This window comes from Aethalodelphis obliquidens, unplaced genomic scaffold (genome assembly GCF_003676395.1).
Source record: "Aethalodelphis obliquidens isolate GAN/ISIS:26980383/991018 unplaced genomic scaffold, ASM367639v1 scaffold26, whole genome shotgun sequence".
Lineage (NCBI taxonomy): Eukaryota > Metazoa > Chordata > Mammalia > Artiodactyla > Delphinidae > Aethalodelphis > Aethalodelphis obliquidens.
The window spans coordinates 18,328,415-18,348,285 of record NW_020837970.1 but is presented as its reverse complement, the minus strand read 5'-3'; the positions used below and the strand labels follow the sequence as shown (position 1 = coordinate 18,348,285).

Genomic DNA, 19,871 nt, shown 5'->3' with positions numbered 1-19,871 from the left:
TGGTGGGGATGTAAGTTGTTACAGCCACTATGGAAAACAGTATGGAGGTTCCTCAGAAAACTAAAAATAGAATTACCATGTGATCCAGCAGTTCCACTCCTGGGATCATTACTTGATTGACTTTGGGAGGGGTAGGGGTGGTATTTACAGGAAGGGAATGAAATAACTTGCTGAGGTGATGGAAATGTCCTATATCTTGATTGAGGATTATATGATATAACTATTTGTTTAAGCTCATCAAACTGTATACTTGAGATTAGTGGAGTTTACTGTATGTGAAATATACCTTTAAAAAAATGGCCCTAAGGCCTGGGAGCTGGCATTATAGAAACTATTACAGGATCAGAGACATGGCTTCAGGTTTGAATGACACAGTGGAGCTGGGATTGAACCCCTGTTTTATATGGTGTAGGACCTTCAAAGAGCTTGAACTCTTCTGTCACTGAAAAGATAATTGTAAACCTCTGTCTGTTGGCCTTGCCTAGAAGAACAAGAATCATATCAGTATGTGTTAGGGCTTAGATAAATTTTGAAAAAACAGTTGCCTAAAAAAATTAGTGCCCCATATCTTCTTCACCATGCGAGAGAATTTATACTGTTTGTTTGGCGCATAATCTCAAACTAAGAAATTATCAAAACTAGGCTAGGAACTTAGCATAAGCAAACACTAAATAAACCTCTTTTAAGAGTTTGAGACTCCACTGAAAATGTACTTATAAAACCATCCTAGGAAACCAAACCACCTTGACAGGGAGTTAGTACACACAACAGAGAGGAGTATCACTTTAAGGTTTGGAAATAGTATTATAGTCCATAAAGCAGTGTTTAAAATTGTTAAAGAGTTAAAAGAAGGCATAGAAAGCAGAATGAAAGAACAGAAGTTAAAAAAAAACAAACAAACCCTAAGTTGTAGGTACGATGATGAGACACAAAACAGTCGGTGAGACACAAAACAGTCACAGATATAAAATTACCCATATCCAAATGGCATTGCCACAATTTATTTAGATAAAATAGAAAATTGAGTACAGAGGCTGTAGTCAGTTGAGTGAGTTTTAATTTAAGATTACATAATAATTTACTATATTTACTATTCTGAACTCTTATATAAAACACTTTAATACCATAATCTTCTTAAATTATTTCTGACTAACAATATATCATTAGCTATTGAAGGGCCTGAAAGTCTGTTGATAACTTTCAAAAATTACAATTTGGATGGAGTATGAGTAGAACTCACCAGGTGGTTTTTTCCTCAAATGGTCCCTCTCAACTGATGGTTTACCCTAACCCCTAGCCCCCCACCCTGTTACTAACCAAGTGCAGCCTCATCTGAGCCTATGCATTCCTTCCCCCACCCAAGAGTCCTATGAAGGAGGGGATTATTGAGAATAGAATATTTTTATTGAGGTATCTTTTGACTAAGAAATGATGGTAACTTGGTAATACTTGTCTCTTCTTGAAACATTGAACATGTACAGTTACGGACTCTCTGTACTGGTTAAATGAGATAGTGTTTTATTAGCTTACTTCTTAATTATAGGATACAAAATGTTTTTTTTAATTTTACAAAAGCCTGATATATCTATCTATATTTATATCAGATATCTGTTTCTATATCTATCTATCTGTAATCTGATGTTACGGTATCATGAGATTCTGTATCTTTAACTAAAACGTGGATGCCTATTCTCTGGATGTAGATATTCAGTTTAAGGAATTATAGCTTGGTTAAACCATGCAAACCTCCTTGAATTACTGTGCTTCTGTTTAACTTCTAAAATGATTCTGCCTTGAGAACTATTCATAGATAGTATCTTATTCCTAATTATACAGTGAATATGTACTAATGGAACTTTAGTTCATAATTATGTGTTGCTTAATTTGCCTCCATCTATTGTTAAACTATTCATTTTTTTTGTTGTTGTTGTTATTTTTTTGTGTGGTACGCGGGCCTCTCACTGTTGTGGCCTCTCCCGTTGCGGAGCACAGGCTCCGGACGCACAGGCTCAGCGGCCATGGCTCACGGGCCCAGCCGCTCCGCAGTATGTGGGATCTTCCCGGACCGGGGCACGAACCCGTGTCCCCTGCATCGGCAGGCGGACTCTCAACCACTGCGCCACCAGGGAAGCCTTCACTTTTATTTTTTAAAGGCAAACCTACATACATTTGAACTTCATGTCCTAACTCTAGAGATGTTCTTGTGTAAATGATACTTGACTCCTCCCAAACCTGGAAAACCTGAATTCTCTTTTAAATCCATTTATTCCTAATATTTATGGTACAATCTTCCTTCCCTCTTTACTGCTCGAGTGTCTCACTGTTTCAGTAGCACTAATCTGGGGCTTTGGTCCTTACTTGAATGTGCTCTCGTTCCTTTCCTCCCAATAGTTGATTCTGACAGATTTTCCAGCTTTGTTTTCAGATTTATAAGTACAGAAGTGCTGCTGTGTTTTCCTGCTCTATAGTGCTTTTCTTCCTACTCTTTCAACATTGACACACTTGGAATTCCTACGAGTGTGATTAATTGCGAGATTTGTGAACGTTTAACTTTTGGTAAATTGTTTTGGGTATATTTCTCTTTGGGGTTCCATCAGAAACAATGTTTCTTGCATTGTTGCCACCTCTATGCTAATTATATTTCAGACCTGATAAAAATGAGTCCATTAAAAAAAAGACACCATACAATTGTTTTTGAAATTTCCCTGGTATTTTAAATTAAAAATTTTTAGTATGATGTTAACTCACAACACTTTGAGTATCGAAAAAGGATACTTTTGAATACCTGAACAGGACCTTTATTTTTTCCTATTGTTTTTGTGTAATTTCCTCAAATTAATTGGAAAAATTATTCACATTTAACCCCAATTATTTGATACATTTTTATTTACTCTTAAGATAGTTGGCAGCATTATCCTTGATTCTCTATTGGTTTGGGCTTATATAATGTCTTTTTCTTTTCTCCATTTTTTGTTTTTCTTTTGCTTCCTAAGGACATGATGATACAGCGCCATGTGCAGTTTTGAAAAGTATGGATAGTATTAGCTTTCTCCAACACCCAGTCCACCAGAGGAGCTTAGAGATTCTGCAGAGGTGCAAGGAAGAGAAGTACAGTAAGGCTGCAAATTCTGATAAATAAACTCCGTGTCATCACATCCATTTGGAAATGGAAACCAGGAGCATTCTACACCTGGGTGGGATGTAAATAGCTTAGGCAATGTGACTTTATAATCCTTTGACCAGTGAGTCTCAGGATACTTCCATTGAGACTTTCATTCTTTTTTTTTGAAAAAGTTGATATACCTGTTGTTTTAACTTGGATGACTTTTAACTTGGATGACTATTTGTGATCCTTGAGTTGTTAATTATACTTGGTTACAGACTTTGAATTGGTTTCTGCTTTTGACTTTAAAATATCCAAGTGATGAGTAAAAATGAATAATGATTTTTTCCTGTTGGTTTTTTTTTTAAACTTTATTGAAATCTAATTGAGGTAGTGTAAACTGCATGCCAAAGCATACAGTTTGGTAAGTTTTGACATATATATGAAGTCATCACAATCAAGATAATTAACATATCTAACACTGCCAACAGTTTCCTGTCTCTTGAGAATTCCTGCTGATTTTTATGCTAATTTATACACTTGAATTTTAACATCAGCAATATTGTTTTCATTGGCAAATTCACTTAGTTTGACTATAGTTCTCCTATCAGATTTTATCATGTCTGATTTAGAGCAAAGTCACCACTTAATGTTTTGTCTAAGGAAGAATGACAGAATCATAGAGGGTGTTCTCTTGTTTTTGTTTTTTTTGTTGTTGTTTGCTTTTTTATAAAATTGGTGTAAAAAGATGCCCTTGGTCTCCATTTTCTCCTTTTCTATTTGTTGTACTCATTCTGCATGAAAATGGTTCTTTTGCTTGTTGTGGGATAACAGTTGTTTGGCTACTGCTATTGCTATAGTGAGAATAAAGGATCCTTCAGAATATTCAAAGCCTAACTCAGCAATTTACATATAATGGACTAAATTACTTATGTAGTCTGTTCTGAGCTTTTTACAAATCACAGATTTACTTTGCTAACTTCACAATTCTGTGATTGAAATTCCATGGAATATTAGTATTTAATTATCAGTGAAAGGAGAATATAAGTAGAATTCCTAAGAGCAAATGTTGTGGGTTCTTTCTTCAGTTCTTACTTATGCTGTCTTGGTATAAGAAAATGTGTAATGCATTTTGAAAAATGTTGTTAAAATATTTTCTCATTTTAGAAGAACGAAGGTAAGTATTTCATTTAAAAAAGACATCTTCAAATGTTGCTCTTAATTATTGCTGTTGTTTCTGAAAGGTATACAAGTACTTATTCCAAATATCCATCTTCCTTTTCTTAATCTTTTAATCCATGGGACATGATTGAAAACAGTCTACAAATCTTTTGGAGGGAACTTAAATTAATTCTTTTTAACTTTTAAATAATTGCAAGTAGTTTATTTGCTTCGTTGATTTTCATGACTCTCAGCCTGACAACCCCAGGCCTAATTGTATTCCAGTTAGGTATATATGGGTGTAGAATAGGAAGGCACCAATTTCAGCAGCAGCTGCATGAGGATATTGTACATTGTACACATGCACATTTATTTCTACATTTGTGGAAGCTGGGCTTTTCCATTACTTTAGGTAGTTTATTTTCCATTATAGTACTACCAATAATTAAAATTTTATAATATATAAAATGATAAATTCAGGTTTTGGAGATTGTTTTTAAAAAACCGGGGGACTACTAGCCTTAGGTAATAGTAGTGGTGAATTGATGAGAGAGACAGGTTTTCAGAGACAGAAAACCACAACCATACTGGCTTGAAGTGTCAGAGGATAAAGTTGAGGAGTAGCAAAGAAGCTTGAAATTTAGGAGGAAAATCCTGGAATGGAGAGAGCTGCCAAAGGCTAAAACTCAAAGTTAGAGTACGAATTCTGCCATCCATACCTGGCTGACTGTTGTGAGTATTCAGGGGAGACCATAGGAGCTCTGTCAAAGAGCAATGCAAACCAAATAGGAGATAACCTTGGAAAGACACAACTGCAGTAGGTGAGATTTGCAAGTTTACTGATTTTTTTTAACTGAGGGCTTTTTGTATCTCTGCATAGGTCCTCTTGGGGGATAGCTGAATTCTTACTGCCTTTAGTTGGAATCCCATAGGTAGAGGTGAGAGAGAAAGAAGCAGAAAAATATTGGAAGAAATAGTAGCTTGAAAACTTCTCATGTTTGAGAAAAACTAGCTTGGAGATTCAAGACAATCTGTGACCTTCAGCTAGAATCAATACAAAAGAAAACCACAACTAGACACATTATAGGCAAATTGCTAAATGCCAAAGATAGAAAGGAAATCTTGAAAGCAGCCCAGAGAAAATATGGTACATTAAATACAGGGGAATACAGGCATACCTCAGAGCAATTTCAGAGTCAGTTCCAGATCACTGCAATAAAGCAAATATCACAATAAAGGGAGTCACATGAATTTTTTTGGTTTCCTGGTGCATATAAAAGTTATGTTTACACTATACTGTAGTCTGTTAAGTATGCAGTAGCATTATGTCGAAAAAAACAATGTACATACCTTAATTAAAAAATAATTTATTGCTGGGCTTCCCTGGTGGCGCAGTGGTTGAGAGTCCGCCTGCCGATGCAGGGAACACGGGTTCGTGCCCTGGTCCGGGAAGATCCCACATGCCGCGGAGCGGCTAGGCCCGTGAGCCATGGCCTCTGAGCCTGCACGTCCAGAGCCTGTGCTCCGCAACGGGAGAGGCCCCAACAGTGAGAGGCCCGCATACCGCAAAAACAAAAAAAACAAAAGAACAAAACTTTATTGCTAAAAAATGCTAACCATAGTCCGAGCCTTCAGGGAGTAGTAGTTACATCAAAGATCACTGATCACAGATCACCATAACAAATATTATAATAATGAAAACTTTGAAATACTGCAGGCATTATCTAAATGTGACACAGAGACACTATGTGAGCAAATGCTGTTGGAAAAATGGTGCTGATAGACGTGCTCAACACAGGGTTGCCAAAAATCTTCAATTTGTAAAAAATGCAATATCTGCAAAGCACAATAAAGTGAAGTACAATAAAATGAGGTTTGCCTATAATGATATGGTTAACACTTGTCTTCTCATTAAAAGCAATGGAGGCTGAAAGATATCAAAAAATCATAATTAAAATCCAACAAAACAATTCAAGACCCCCAAACAAAAGCAGTGTTCAGGCAGTTGCTTAATTTATAGTTTGGGTCCAGACAAGTTAATTGTCTGTTAGAAGAAAAATCAAGGCTGCAGGAAAACATAACAATTCATTGTTGTTACAATGTATTATCCACAATGTCCAATCATCAGTTAGGAAAAGTATCTTTCAAAAATGAAGCTGGAATAAAGATATTTTCAGATAAACAGATAATCTGAGGGAATTTGTCACCGTAATGTGTTTTATGAAAAATGATAATGGAAATTCTTTAGGTTAAAAGCAAATGACACCAGATGGTAATTTGGATGTATAGTAGAGGCTGATAAACTTTTTCTGCAAAGGATCAGATGGTAAATATTTTGGGCTTTGTCAGTCATATGGTCTGTTGAAACAACTCAGTTCTGCTGTGAAAGGAGCTATATAGACAATATATAAATAAATGAGCATGGATACATTCCAATAAATTTTTTTATAGACACTGAAATTTAAATTCCATATAATTTTCACATGTTACAAAAATATTCTTCCATTGATTTTTTCCTCAACCATTAAAAAAATGTAAAACCATTCTTGGCTCTCAGGCCATGCAAAAATAGGCAGTGGGTTTGATTTGGCCCATGGACTCTAGTTTGCTGATCCATGAGTTATTGGAAGGAATAAAGAAACCAGAGGTAATACATATGTATAAAAATAAATGACTATACATATTTTCTTTTCCTCTCTTAGTTCTTTTAAAAGATATATGATTATTTAGGGTAAAAATTATGACATTGTTCTGGTGGTTTAAAATGTGTCAACAAATTTTTTGATACTCCTCCCTTCAAAAAGCATGTGCTGTACTTAGTGATTTGCTTCTAAAGTGTAATGTGGCAGAACTGACAATGTGTGACCTTCGAGATTAAGACATAAAAGGTATTGTGGCTTTTCCTCCTCCATGTCATTTTTGGTGCTGCCACCTTCTCTCTATAGTGATTATTCTCTGAGATTTGCAGGGAGGAAATTAAAAGAGTGGGGAGAAATTAGGGTTCTTGGGAGCATGAGCTGAAGCCCCACTTCCACAAAGGTCAGGAGCCCTGGAAAAGGGAAGGAATAAGAAGCTGGGGGAAGAGAGAGAGAGAGAGGGTGGAATAGTAGAATGTCACTTGAATTTAAACCCATACTTTTGACCTTCTTGGAACAATGGAGATTGTGATGTTCCTGAACAAGATGAAGGACAAGCAATTGTCAGAGAAGGGCTTGTCACTGTCCTGATGTGCCTGCCTTAATGTCCATGACCTCAGGCATCAGTATGGTCACACAAATGTTTGAAAATTTAAAGGATGTTGTCTGACCAAAATGGAATTAAAATAGATATCAGTAACAGAAAGACATCTGAGAAATCCTCACATGTTTGGAAAATAACATGTATAAGTAACTTATAAGTTAAAGAAAAATTTATAAGGGCAACTTGAAAATATTTTGGTTTGAATGATAATGGAAACACAGCATATTACAGGTTGTGGAATGCAGCTAAAGAAGTGCTTAGAAGAAAACCAGTAGCTTTAAACCTTTATATGAGAAAAGAAATGAGGTAAAAAATCAATGAACTGAGCTTTTACTTTATGAAGCTACAACAAGAAGGGCCTATTAGAGCTAAAATTACTGAATAGGAAGCTGACCAACAGTGGAGAAAATCAGTGGAAACCAAAAGCTGGTATTTTGGGTGTTTTAGTTTTTGTTTTGTTTTCTTTTATTTATTTTTGTAATACAGCAGGCTCTTATTAGTCATCAATTTTATACACATCAGTGTATACATGTCAATCCCAATGGCCCAGTTCATCACATCACCACCCCCACCCTCCTGCCACTTTCCCCCATTGGTGTCCATATGTTTGTGTTCTACATCTGTGTCTCAATTTCTGCCCTGCAGACCGGTTCATCTGTACCATTTTTCTAGGTTCCACATATATGCGTTAATATACGATGTTTGTTTTTCTCTTTCTGACTTAACTTCACTCTGTATGACAGTCTCTAGATCCATCCACGTCTCAACAAATGACCCAATTTCGTCCCTTTTTATGGCTGAGTAATATTCCATTGTATATATGTACCACATCTTCTTTATCCATTCATCTGTTGATGGACATTTAGGTTGCTTCCATGACCTGGCTATTGTAAATAGTGCTGCAGTGAGCATTGGGGTGCACATGTCTTTTTGAATTATGGTTTTCTCTGGGTATAGGCCCAGTAGTGGGATTGCTGGATCATATGGTAATTCTATTTTTAGCTTTTTAAGGAACCTCCATACTATTCTCCATAGTGGCTGTATCAGTTTACATTCCCACCAGCAGGGCAAGAGGGTTCCCTTTTCTCCACACCCACTCCAGCATTTGTTGTTTGTAGATTTTCTGATGATGCCCATTCTAACTGGTGTGAGGTGATACCTCATTGTAGTTTTGATTTGTATTTCTCTAATAATTAGTGATGTTGAGCAGCTTTTCATGTGCTTCTTGGCCATCTGTATGTCTTTGGAGAAACGTCCATTTAGGTCTTCTGCCCATTTTTGGATTGGGTTGTCTGTTTTTTTTTAATATTGAGCTGCATGAGCTGTTTTTATATTTTGGAGATTAATCCTTTGTCCGTTGATTGGTTTGCAAATATTTTCTCCCATCCTGAGGGTTGTCTTTTTGTTTTGTTTATGGTTTCCTTTGCTGTGCAAAAGCTTTGAAGTTTCATTAGGTCCCATTTGTTTATTTTTGTTTTTATTTCCATTACTCTAGGAGGTGGATCAAAAAAGATCTTGCTGTGATTTATGTCATAGAGTGTTCCACTTATGTTTTCCTCTAAGGGTTTTATAGTATCCGGTCTTACATTTAGGTCTTGAATCCATTTTGAGTTTATTTTTGTGCATGGTGTTATGGAGTGTTCTAATTTCATTCTTTTACATGTAGCTGTCCAATTTTCCCAGCACCACTTATTGAAGAGACTGTCTTTTCTCCATTGTATATCCTTGCCTTGTTTGTCATAGATTACCTGACCATAGGTGCGTGGGTTTATCTCTGGGCTTTCTATCTTGTTCCATTGATCTATATTTCTGTTCTTGTACAAGTACCATACTGTCTTGATTACTGCAGCTTTGTAGTATAGTCTGAAGTCAGGGAGTATGATTCGTCCATCTCCGCTTGTTTCCCTCAAGACTGCTTTGGCTATTCGGGGTCTTTTGTGTCTGCATATAAATTTTAAGATTTTTTTTCCAGTTCTGTAAAAAATGCCATTGGTAATTTGATAGGGATTGCATTGAATCTGTAGATTGCTTTCGGTAGTATAGTCATTTTCACAATATTGATTCTTCCAATCCAAGAACATGGTATATCTCTCCATCTGTTGGTATCATCTTTAATTTCTTTCATCCATGTCTTATAGTTTTCTGCATACAGGTCTTTTGTCTCCCCAGGTAGGTTTATTCCTAGGTATTTTATTCTTTTTGTTGCAGTGGTAAATGGCAGTGTTTCCTTAATCTCTCTTTCAGATTTTTCATTAGTATATAGGAATGCAAGAGATTTCTGTGCATTAATTTTGTATCCTGCTACTTTACTGAATTCATTGATTAGCTCTAGTAGTTTTCTGGTAGCATCCGTAGGATTCTCTATGTATAGTATCATGTCATCTACAAACAGTGACAGTTTTACTTCTTCTTTTCCAATTTGTATTCCTTTTATTTCTTTTTCTTCTCTGATTGCTGTAGCTAGGACTTCCAAAACTATGTTGAATAAGAGTGCTGAGAGTGGACATCCTTGTCTTTTTCCTGATCTTAGAGGAAATGCTTTCAGTTTTTCACCATTGAGAATGATGTTCGCTGTGGGTTTGTTGTATATGGCCTTTATTATGTTGAGGTAGGTTCCCTCTATGCCCACTTTCTGGAGAGTTTTTATCATAAATGGGTGTTGAATTTTGTCAGAAGCTATTTTGCATCTATTGAGATGATCATATGGTTTTTCTTCTTCAGTTTGTTAATATGGTGTATCACACTGATTGATTTGTGTATACTGAAGAATCCTTGCATCCCTGGGATAAATCCCACTTGATCGTGGTGTATGATCCTTTTAATGTGTTGTTGGATTCTGTTTGCTAGTATTTTGTTGAGGATTTTTACCTCTATATTCATCAGTGATATTGGTCTATAATTTTCTTTATTTGTAGTATCTTTGTCTGGTTTTGGTATCAGGGTGATGGTGGCCTCATAGAATGAGTTTGGGAGTGTTCCTTCCTCTGCAATTTTTGGGAACAGTTTGAGAAGGATGGGTGTTAGCTCTTCTGTAAACGTTTGATAGAATTCACCTGTGAAGCCATCTCATCCTGGACTTTTGTTTGTTGGAAGATTTTTAATCACAGTTTCAATTTCATTACTTGTGATTGGTCTGTTCATATTTTCTCTTTCTTCCTGGTTCAGTCGTGGAAGGTTATACCTTACTAAGAATTTGTCCATTTCTTCCAGGTTGTCCATTTTATTGGCATAGAGTGGCTTGTAGTAGTCTCTTAGGATGCTTTGTATTTCTGCGGTGTCTGTTGTAACTTCTCCTTTTTCATTTCTAATTTTATTGATTTGAGTCCTCTCCCTCTTTTTCTTGATGAGTCTGGCTAATGGGTTATCAATTTTGTTTATCTTCTCAAAGAACCAGCTTTTAGTTTTATTGATCTTTGCTATTGTTTTCTTTGTTTCTATTTCATTTCTTTCTGCTCTGATCTTTATGATTTCTTTCTTTCTGCTAACTTTGGGTTTTGTTTGTCCTTCTTTCTCTAGTTCCTTTAGGTGTAAGGTTAGATTGTTTATTTGAGGTTTTTCTTGTTTCTTGAGGTAGGCTTGTATAGCTATAAACTTGCCTCTTTGAACTGCTTTTGCCAATTCACATAGGTTTTGGATCATCGTGTTTTCCTTGTCATTTGTCTCTAGGTATTTTTTGATTTCCTCTTTGATTTCTTCAGTGATGTCTCGGTTATTTAGTAACGTATTGTTTAGCCTCCATGTGATTGTGTTTTTTACGTTTTTTTCCCTGTAATTAATTGATTTCTGATCTCAAAATGTTGTGGTCAGAAAAGATGCTTGATATGATTTCAATTTTCTTAAATTTACTGAGGCTTGATTTGTGACCCAAGATGTGATCTCTCCTGGAGAATGTTCTGTGCGCACTTGAGAAGAAAGTGTAATCTGTTGTTTTTGGATGGAATATCCTATAAATATCAATTAAATCTATCTGGTTTACTGTGTCATTTAAAGTTTCTGTTTCCTTATTTATTTTCATTTTCCATGATCTGTCTATTGGTGTAAGTGAGGCGTTAAAGGCCCCCACTATTATTGTGTTGCTGTCGATTTCCTCTTTTATAGCTGTTAGCAGTTGCCTTATGTATTGAGATGCTTCTATGTTGGGTGCATATATATTTATAATTGTTATATTCTCTTCTTGGATTGATCCCTTGATCATTATGTAGTGTCCCTCCTTGTCTCTTGTAACATTGTATATTTTAAAGTCTATTTAATCTGGTATATGTATTGCTACTCCATCTTTCTTTTGATTTCCATTTGTGTGGAGTATCTTTTTCCATCCTCTCAATTCAGTCTGTATTTGTCCCTAGGTCAGAAGTGGGTCTCTTGTAGACAGCATATATATGGGTCTTGTTTTTGTATCCATTCAGCAAGCCTGTGTCTTTTGGTTGGAGCATTTAATCCATTCACGTTTAAGGTAATTATCGATATGTATGTTCCTATGACCATTTTCTTAATTGTTTTGGGGTTTATTTTTGTAGGTCCTTTTCTTCTCTTGTGTTTCCTACTTAGAGAAGTTACTTTAGCATTTGTTGTAGAGCTAGTTGGGTGGTGCTGAATTCTCTTAGCTTTTGCTTGTCTGTAAAGCTTTTGATTTCTCCCTGAATCTGAATGAGATCCTTGCCGGGTAGAGTAATCTTGGTTGTAGATTCTTCCCTTTCATCACTTTAAATATGTCATGCCACTCCCTTCTGGCTTGTAGAGTTTCTGCTGAGAACTCAGCTGTTAACCTTATGGGAGTTCCCTTTTATGTTATTTGTTGTTTTTTCCTTGTTGCTTTCAGTAATTTTTCTTTGTCTTTAATTTTTGTCAGTTTGATTACTTTGTGTCTTGGCGTGTTTCTCCTTGGGTTTATCTTGCCTGGTACTCTCTGCGCTTCCTGGACTTGGGTGGCTATTTACTTTCCCAGGTTAGGGAAGTTTTCGACTATAATCTCTTCACATATTTTCTCTGGTCCTTTCTCTCCCTCTTCTCCTTCTGGGACCCCTATAATGTGAATGTTGTTGCATTTGATGTTGTCCCAGAGGTCTCTTAGTCTGTCTTCATTTCTTTTCATTCTTTTTTCTTTATTCTGTTCCACAGCAGTGAATTCCACCATTCTGTCTTCCAGGTCACTTATCCGTTCTTCTGCCTCAGTTATTCTGCTATTGATTCCTTCTAGTGTAGTTTTCATTTCAGTTATTGTATTGTTCATCTCTGTTTGTTTGTTCTTTAATTCTTATAGGTCTTTGTTAAACATGTCTTGCATCTTCTCAATCTTTGCCTCCATTTTTTTTTCTGAGGTCCTGGATCATGTTCACTATCATTATTCTGAATTCTTTTTCTGGGAGGTTGTGTATCTCCACGTCATTTAGTTGTGTTTCTTGATTTTTATCTTGTTCCTTCATCTGTTACATAGCCCTCTGCCTTTCCATCTTGTGTGTCTTTCTGTGAATGTGGGTTTTGTTCTGCAGGCTACAGGATTGTAATTCTTCTTGCTCCTGCTGTCTGCACTCTGGTGCTGTACAAAAGGCCAGTACCTCAGACTACTCTTACATGTATTCCAGAATTTCTGTCTCAGGTTAAAAACTATGTCATCCTTTTCCTGGAGAATACTCATACTGAAGTAGAAGGCAGAGATGTACACCGGCCCACTGAGCACCTGGTCGCACAGCACCTTGCCCAGGACGGCACACAGCGCGTGCCCTGGCAACACACGTGCAGCCATGTGTAGTTGAAGTTTGTGTGGAAGGCCACCGCCACGGTGGCCACGTGCCGTGTCTGCCACCAGTTGGCAGGCCTGCCCTGCAGCTACTGCTGCAGCGCATCGCCAGCTGAGAAGAGCGCGGCGTCCAAAAGCTGGTATTTTGAAAAGAGCAATGAAATTAATAAAGCTTGAGTCCAGCACCATTCAATAGAACTTTCTGTGAGGATGGAAATGTTCTCCAACTATGCTAGTCAAAACTGTAGCCACTAGCCACATGTGGTTGTTAAACACCTGAAATTTTTAAAAAATTTAAAACTGAAGTTTTAATTAAATCAGTTTAAATTTGAATGGCCATGTGTAGCTAGTGGCTGCTGTATTGGATAGTGTAGTTCTGGCCATTCTGATCAAGAAATATGAGAGAAGACACAAATACTGTTATCTGAAATGAACAAGTGGACACAGTTACATATGGTATAGACATCAAAAGGTTGAGGAAAGATTATGAACATTTATGCCAATATATTCAACAACTTAGATGAAATGGACAGATTCCTTGAATGTCAACAGTTATCAAAATTGACCCAAGGAAAAATAAAGAATCTCTTTATCTTTTTAGTCCTGTATCAATGATTGGATTCATAAGTAAAATCTTCCCACACATGAAAGCAAAAAAGTCCAGGCCCATATAGCTTCAGTAGTCAATTTTATTTAAGAAATGTTTTCATTTTCGTTTTTTTTATTTTTGGCTGCGTTGGGTCTTCGTTGCTGTGCGCAGGCTTTCTCTAGTTTCGGTGAGCGGGGGCTACTCTTTGTTATGATGCACGGGCTTCTCATTGTGGTGGCTTATCTTGTTGCGGAGCCTGGGCTCTAGGCGCACAGGCTTCAGTCGCTGTAGCACGCGGGCTCAGTAGTTGTGCCACGTGGGCCCTAGAGTGCGCGGGCTTCAGTAGTTGTGGTTTGTGGCCTCATTAGTTGTGGCTCATGGGCTCTAGAGCGCCGGCTCAGTAGTTGTGGTACATGGCCTTAGTTGCTCCATGGCATGTGGGATTTTCCAGGATCAGGGATTGAACCCATGTCCCCTGCATTGGCAGGTGGATTCTTAACCACTGAACCACCAGGGAAGTCCTTAAGGAATGTTTAAGAAAGCAGTTATACCAGTTCTCCTCAACTCTTTCAGAAAACAGAGGAGCAAGTAGTACTATACAAATCATATCATGAGACCAGTATTATTACTCTAAATCCAAAATTAGATAGCATTACAAGAAAATTACAGTCTAACGTTCCTCACAGTGAGAGATGTAAAAATCCTTAACAAAATAAGAGCAGTGTGAATTCAGCAATATATTTAAAGAATAATACATGAAGAGCAAGTGGAAATTCAGGAATGAAAGATTAGTTTGATATAGAAAATCAATCAATATAATGTATTATATATATGTATATAGAGAGTCATAATTTATAATATAGATATTAATCATCTAAAAAAGAAAAACCATATCATCTTAGTAGATGGGTATAAGGAACTTGTCATAATTCTATGCCCATTCCTATTTAAAAACTTGTAGCAGCCTAGGAATAGAAGGCAACTTCCTCAACTTTATAAAGAATACACATGACAATTCTACAGCAGACTTCATATGTTATGGTGAAAGACTGAGTACTTCTTCCCTGACATTAAGAACAAGGGAAAGATATCTGCTTTTGCCTCTCAGATTTAACATTGTACTAAAGGTAATTGTGCAACAAGGCAGCAAAAAGAAATAGGTACATAGATTGAAAAGGAAGATGTAGACAGCATGATCATCTATATAGAAAGTACTAACGGGTTTAAAAAATGCTTCTTTAATCTGAAAAGTGAATTTAACAGTCTCACAGTATACCAGCTAAATATAGAAAATTAAATTGTAATATTCTAGCTATGAACACTTGGAAAATGAAACTTATAAATTCCATTTATATATCTGTGGCAGCCAGCTACAGTAGCTATTCCCCATTTATCCCCATCTTCTGGTATTTACAACCTTGTGTAGTCTCCTCCCATATTTTGCCAGTGTTGGTCTATGTGACCTATAGGACATAGCAGAAGTAATAGTACATCACTTCCAAAATTGTTAAAAAAGACTACAGTTTCCATCTTAGGTACTTTCTCACTTGCTAGCTCTCTCTCGGATCACTGTCTCTTGGAGGATCAAGCTGCTGTTGTGAGTAGCCCTACTGAGAATCCCACTGAAGCCTCTAGTCAAAGGCAGTGGAGACCTTTGAGGCTTGCCTCTAAGGTCACATGAGTGACCTTAGAGACAGGTCCTTCAGTTCCATTCTAGTTTTGAAATGACCACAGCCTTGGCTGACAGCTTGAATACAACTCATGAGAGACCCTGTCAGAACCACCCAGCTAAGCAGCTCTTGAAACCTGTTCCTCTACAAAGTCTGTGATATTACGTGTTATTTTAAAGTGCTAGGCTTTGGAGTGATTTGATATGCAATGGATTATAATATAGCATACCAAAACATGAAATATTTAGGGATAAATTTACCAAATACTGTTAGAGTATATAACTGAGAGAAATTGAAAAATGCCTAAATAAATGAAGAGAGATACATATTTTTGTATTTCTGAGATGTCAGTTCTCCCCCAGTTGGATCTGTGGATTGAATGAAGTCCCAGTGAATATCAAAGCAGATTTTGGGGTAGCAATTCATATGCTGATAACTAAGATTTTTATAGAAATGTAGAATATCTAGAATGACCAAAACAATTGTGAAGAAGAATAATGATGCTGGAGGTCTTACACTATATGATTTTAAGATTAAAATAATCATGACATTGTTCTCTTAGTGTAAGCAAGAGAGCAATAGAAACCTACTGTATAGCACAGGGAACTGTACTCAATGCTCTTTGGTGACCTAAATGGGAAGGAAATCCAAAAAAGAGGGGAAGTATGTATATGTATAGCTGATTCACTTTGCTGTACAGAAGAAGCTAACACAACATTGTAAAGCTACTATACTCCAATAAAAAAATTTTAGTAATTTAGAAAAATTGAATAAAATCCTTTTCTGCAGAAAAAAAATAAAAAACAGAGTCCAGGAAAAGATCTATACATATATTGTCCATTGATTTTCCCCAAAGGCCCTCAGATAATTCAGTGGGGGTATATATAGTCTTTAAAAAAATAAACAGCACTGGAACAACCTGGATATCCATATGTTCAAGAGAACTTTGACCCTTACCTTATATTATACATAAAAATTAACTTGAAATGGGTCATACAGCTCTTTGCAAAGAACGAAACTATCAAATTGATAGAAGAAAACCTGAGAGAAAATCTTTGCAGTCTTGGGACAAAATTTATTAGATGGGACATAAGAGCATGAAGTATAAAAGGAAAAAATTGAGAAATTAGAGTTCACCAAAATTGAAAACTTCTACTTTAAAAAAAGATATTGTAAAAAAAACATAAAGCATATCACAGCCTGGGAAACAATATTCATAATAATTTATAATACATAACCGATAATGGACTTCAAAATATTTTTTAAAAACCTCCTGCAATAATAAGAGAAACAGTTCAGTTAAAAATGGTCAAGAGGGGACTTCCCTGGCAGTCCAGTGGTTAAGACTGTGCTTCCACTGCAGGGGGCGCAGGTTTGATCCCTGTTTGGGGAAGACCCCACATGCCACGCGGTGCAGCCAAAAAAAAAATGTTACTTTCTGGTTAAAAAAAAAAAAATGATCAAGAGGTTTAAGCGTACACTTAGAAAAGAAGATATATGAATCATCTATAGGCGCATTAAAGATTACCAGCTTTATAAGTCATTAGGGAATGCAAATTATAATCACAGTGAAGTCACATTAACACCCTGTGTCATGGCTAAAGTTTAAGAAGTTGACAGTACTGATGGTGAGTGTGTGGAGCAGCTGGAATGCTTATCCACTCTGCTGACAATGTAAAATATAGTACAGTTATTTTGGAAAACAGTGTCAGTTTTTTATAAAGGTAAGCATATGCTTTCCATATGTTCTCTCCACGTAAGAAATGAACACATATGTTCACATGAAGACTTTTTGTAGATCAAACTCTAAAATGTAATGTTGAGTGAAACCTTACACAAAAGAGAGCATACTGTTTTATTCCACTAATATCAAATTCCAGAAAATGCAAACCAGTTGATATGGACAGCAGGTTAGTGGTTGCCTTGGTCCAGGAGGGTGTGTGGGGGATTGTCGAAGAAAGGGCTTGAGGGAACTTTGGGAGATGATGGAAATTTTTCTTTTCTTTTTTTGGCCGTGCCACATGGCATGCCGGATCTTAGTTCCCCCACCAGGGATCGAACCCATGCCCTCTGCAGTGGAAGTGCAGAGTCTTAACCACTGGACCGCCAGGGAAGTCCCCGGAAATATTCTATATCTTCTTTTGGTGGCAGTTTTGTCTAAACTTAACTAACTGTATGCTTATAATGAGTATGTTCTACAATATGTAAATTTTACCACAATTTTAAAAATTAATTGCATATCATGAAGCCTGACATAAGTCTTAGATAGATATCTAGAAGAGACTATTTTTCATGGAATTAAGCATACCAAAAATTAAAATATGTTATGGGAACCCCAGGAAGTGTCCACACCTTACTCATCAGGGCCTCATCAGGACCAGAGTGGGAACTAGCCAGCTTGACTGATCTTGGGGAAGCCTTCAGTGCCGGGAAGACCTGACCATCTTTTGCTTTTTGCCAGGGCTGTGGCAGGGCACAAAGATTCTGACGTGGGGACCTCCACGTTACTCTCAAAAGAGAGAGGAGAAACAGCCTGGCATTTGGAGTCAGGCAGTGCCAGGTACAAATTTTGGTTCTGCCACTTAGCCCCTGTATTCCTGTGTGTGGAAGATGTTGTTTCTCAGAGCCTCAATTTCCTTCTCTGAAAGGTAGTCCCCACTGCACAGGGGCAACGCGAGGCTCAAATGTGATAATGAATGCTAAAGCCCTTGTCTGCTATCCACTGCAGAGATTTGCATTAAAATAATTTAAAATATTCTAAAAAAAAATGTTACGTGATCAGAATTCTTGTTTGAAAATGGTAGATGGAAACAAATACAGGATATGCCAATATGTATTTTGGGGAAGCCTGCAGGAAAGTCAGGGAGCTATTTCTATTGAGTTGATAGAATAAGGCTACTTATCAAATTTAGGATATCAATGTGGATAAACAAACATGAATGTCTGCCTTACAGACAATAACAAAAATTGATTCTTTTTTTTTGTTGTTGTTGTCAGCTGCAAGTGGCTTGTGAGACTTTAGTCCCCCAACCAGGGATTGAACCCATGCGTTCGGCAGCAAAAGCACAGAGTCCTAACCACTAGATCACCAGGGAATTCCCTGAATCTCTGTCTTCCAGGGAATTCTCTGAATCTCTGTCTTCTAAAGTAGCACGAGAAACCTTTATCTATCAAATGAAAACTAACAAGGGGGAATATGGATTTGAAGAGTGAAATAAAAGTGAAACAAAATACAAGAAACAAGTACTATGATTTAAATTAATAAAAATAGATTAATATCACCAATTAAAATCTCAAAATGAATTTTTCAAAAAGTTTAATTAAATGATATCTAGATTCTTAAAATGATAAAAATAAAAGGATGGAGAAAGCTATGTCAGGCACAGGTGAACAATAGCAGTAAATAAAACTAGATAGTAATTTGAGCAGATCTTCATCAGTAGAATTTATAAAAAGATTTAGTTGAGAAAGACAGAAGCTGAACTCACTAGGAAGTTTTGAGAAACTTGTAAAATACAAGTTTTATAAAACTTAATGCCTAATTTGCTTGATTAATGGGAAGAAAATAAGGTGAAAATAAATACTGGGTAACAATAGCTGTGATAGGAAGGGGATGACTTGTATCAGAGATTTAAAGGTTTCGTACTCTTTAGAAAAAGAGAATAGAGAATTAATTTAGTTTAGAATTCATGAATATGTAAAAAATTCAAGAATAATCAAAGAGGAGAGTGTATATAACTTCCAAAACAAAACAAAGAAATCAGAATATAAAGAAAATAGTTCAGTAGAAGTCTGGGTAAAAGCATACAATAATTAGGGTAGATACAAAACATAAAATAAGGCAGAAAACATTCCAGATATATCAGTAATACGAATAAAATAAACCCAGCTAAACAGTTTAAAAAAAGATTATGCAATTAAAATAAAATTCAGCTGTAAGATGTTTATAAGAGACAAACCTAAAGCATATGAACATAAAAAGATATGACCACAAAAATATAAAATATTCGAATAAAGTTGTATCAGAAAGTTTATTCTTACTCTCTTGTACATTTTCGCACCCCCTTTAGACAACTCCTCTTAAGATGTCTGTTACTATAAATTAATTTTGCCTTTTCTAAAACAGAAATGGAATCATACAGTATTCTTTTGTGTTCTGATTCTGTTATGTAACATAATTATATATGTGTTCATTTATCTTGTTCCCTATATCAGTAATTTGTTGCTGAGTTGTATTCCATTGTATATGTATATACAATTGTGTATACAACTTTGTGTTTATCATTTATTTCTTGATGGATATAAGGTTTGTACTCTCTTGAGCTATTGTGAGGAACCCTGCTATAAACATTCTTGTTCAATTCATTTTGT

The 19,871-nt window shown here is 36.3% G+C and overlaps 1 protein-coding gene across 11 annotated transcripts in view; it reads left to right on the top strand.

The window, feature by feature from the left end:
• Window positions 1-19,871, top strand: part of MYO9A (myosin IXA) — a 268,245-nt gene that overhangs the window by 120,137 nt on the left and 128,237 nt on the right. For 10 of the 11 annotated variants that reach the window (XM_027123508.1, XM_027123501.1, XM_027123506.1 and 7 more), the window contains exon 15: window positions 2,994-3,113. The exons of the other annotated variant lie outside the window; for it this stretch is intronic. In XM_027123508.1, coding sequence (XP_026979309.1) covers window positions 2,994-3,113 — 120 coding nt within the window. The remainder of the gene's footprint in view (window positions 1-2,993; window positions 3,114-19,871) is intronic. 11 annotated transcript variants of the gene reach the window in all.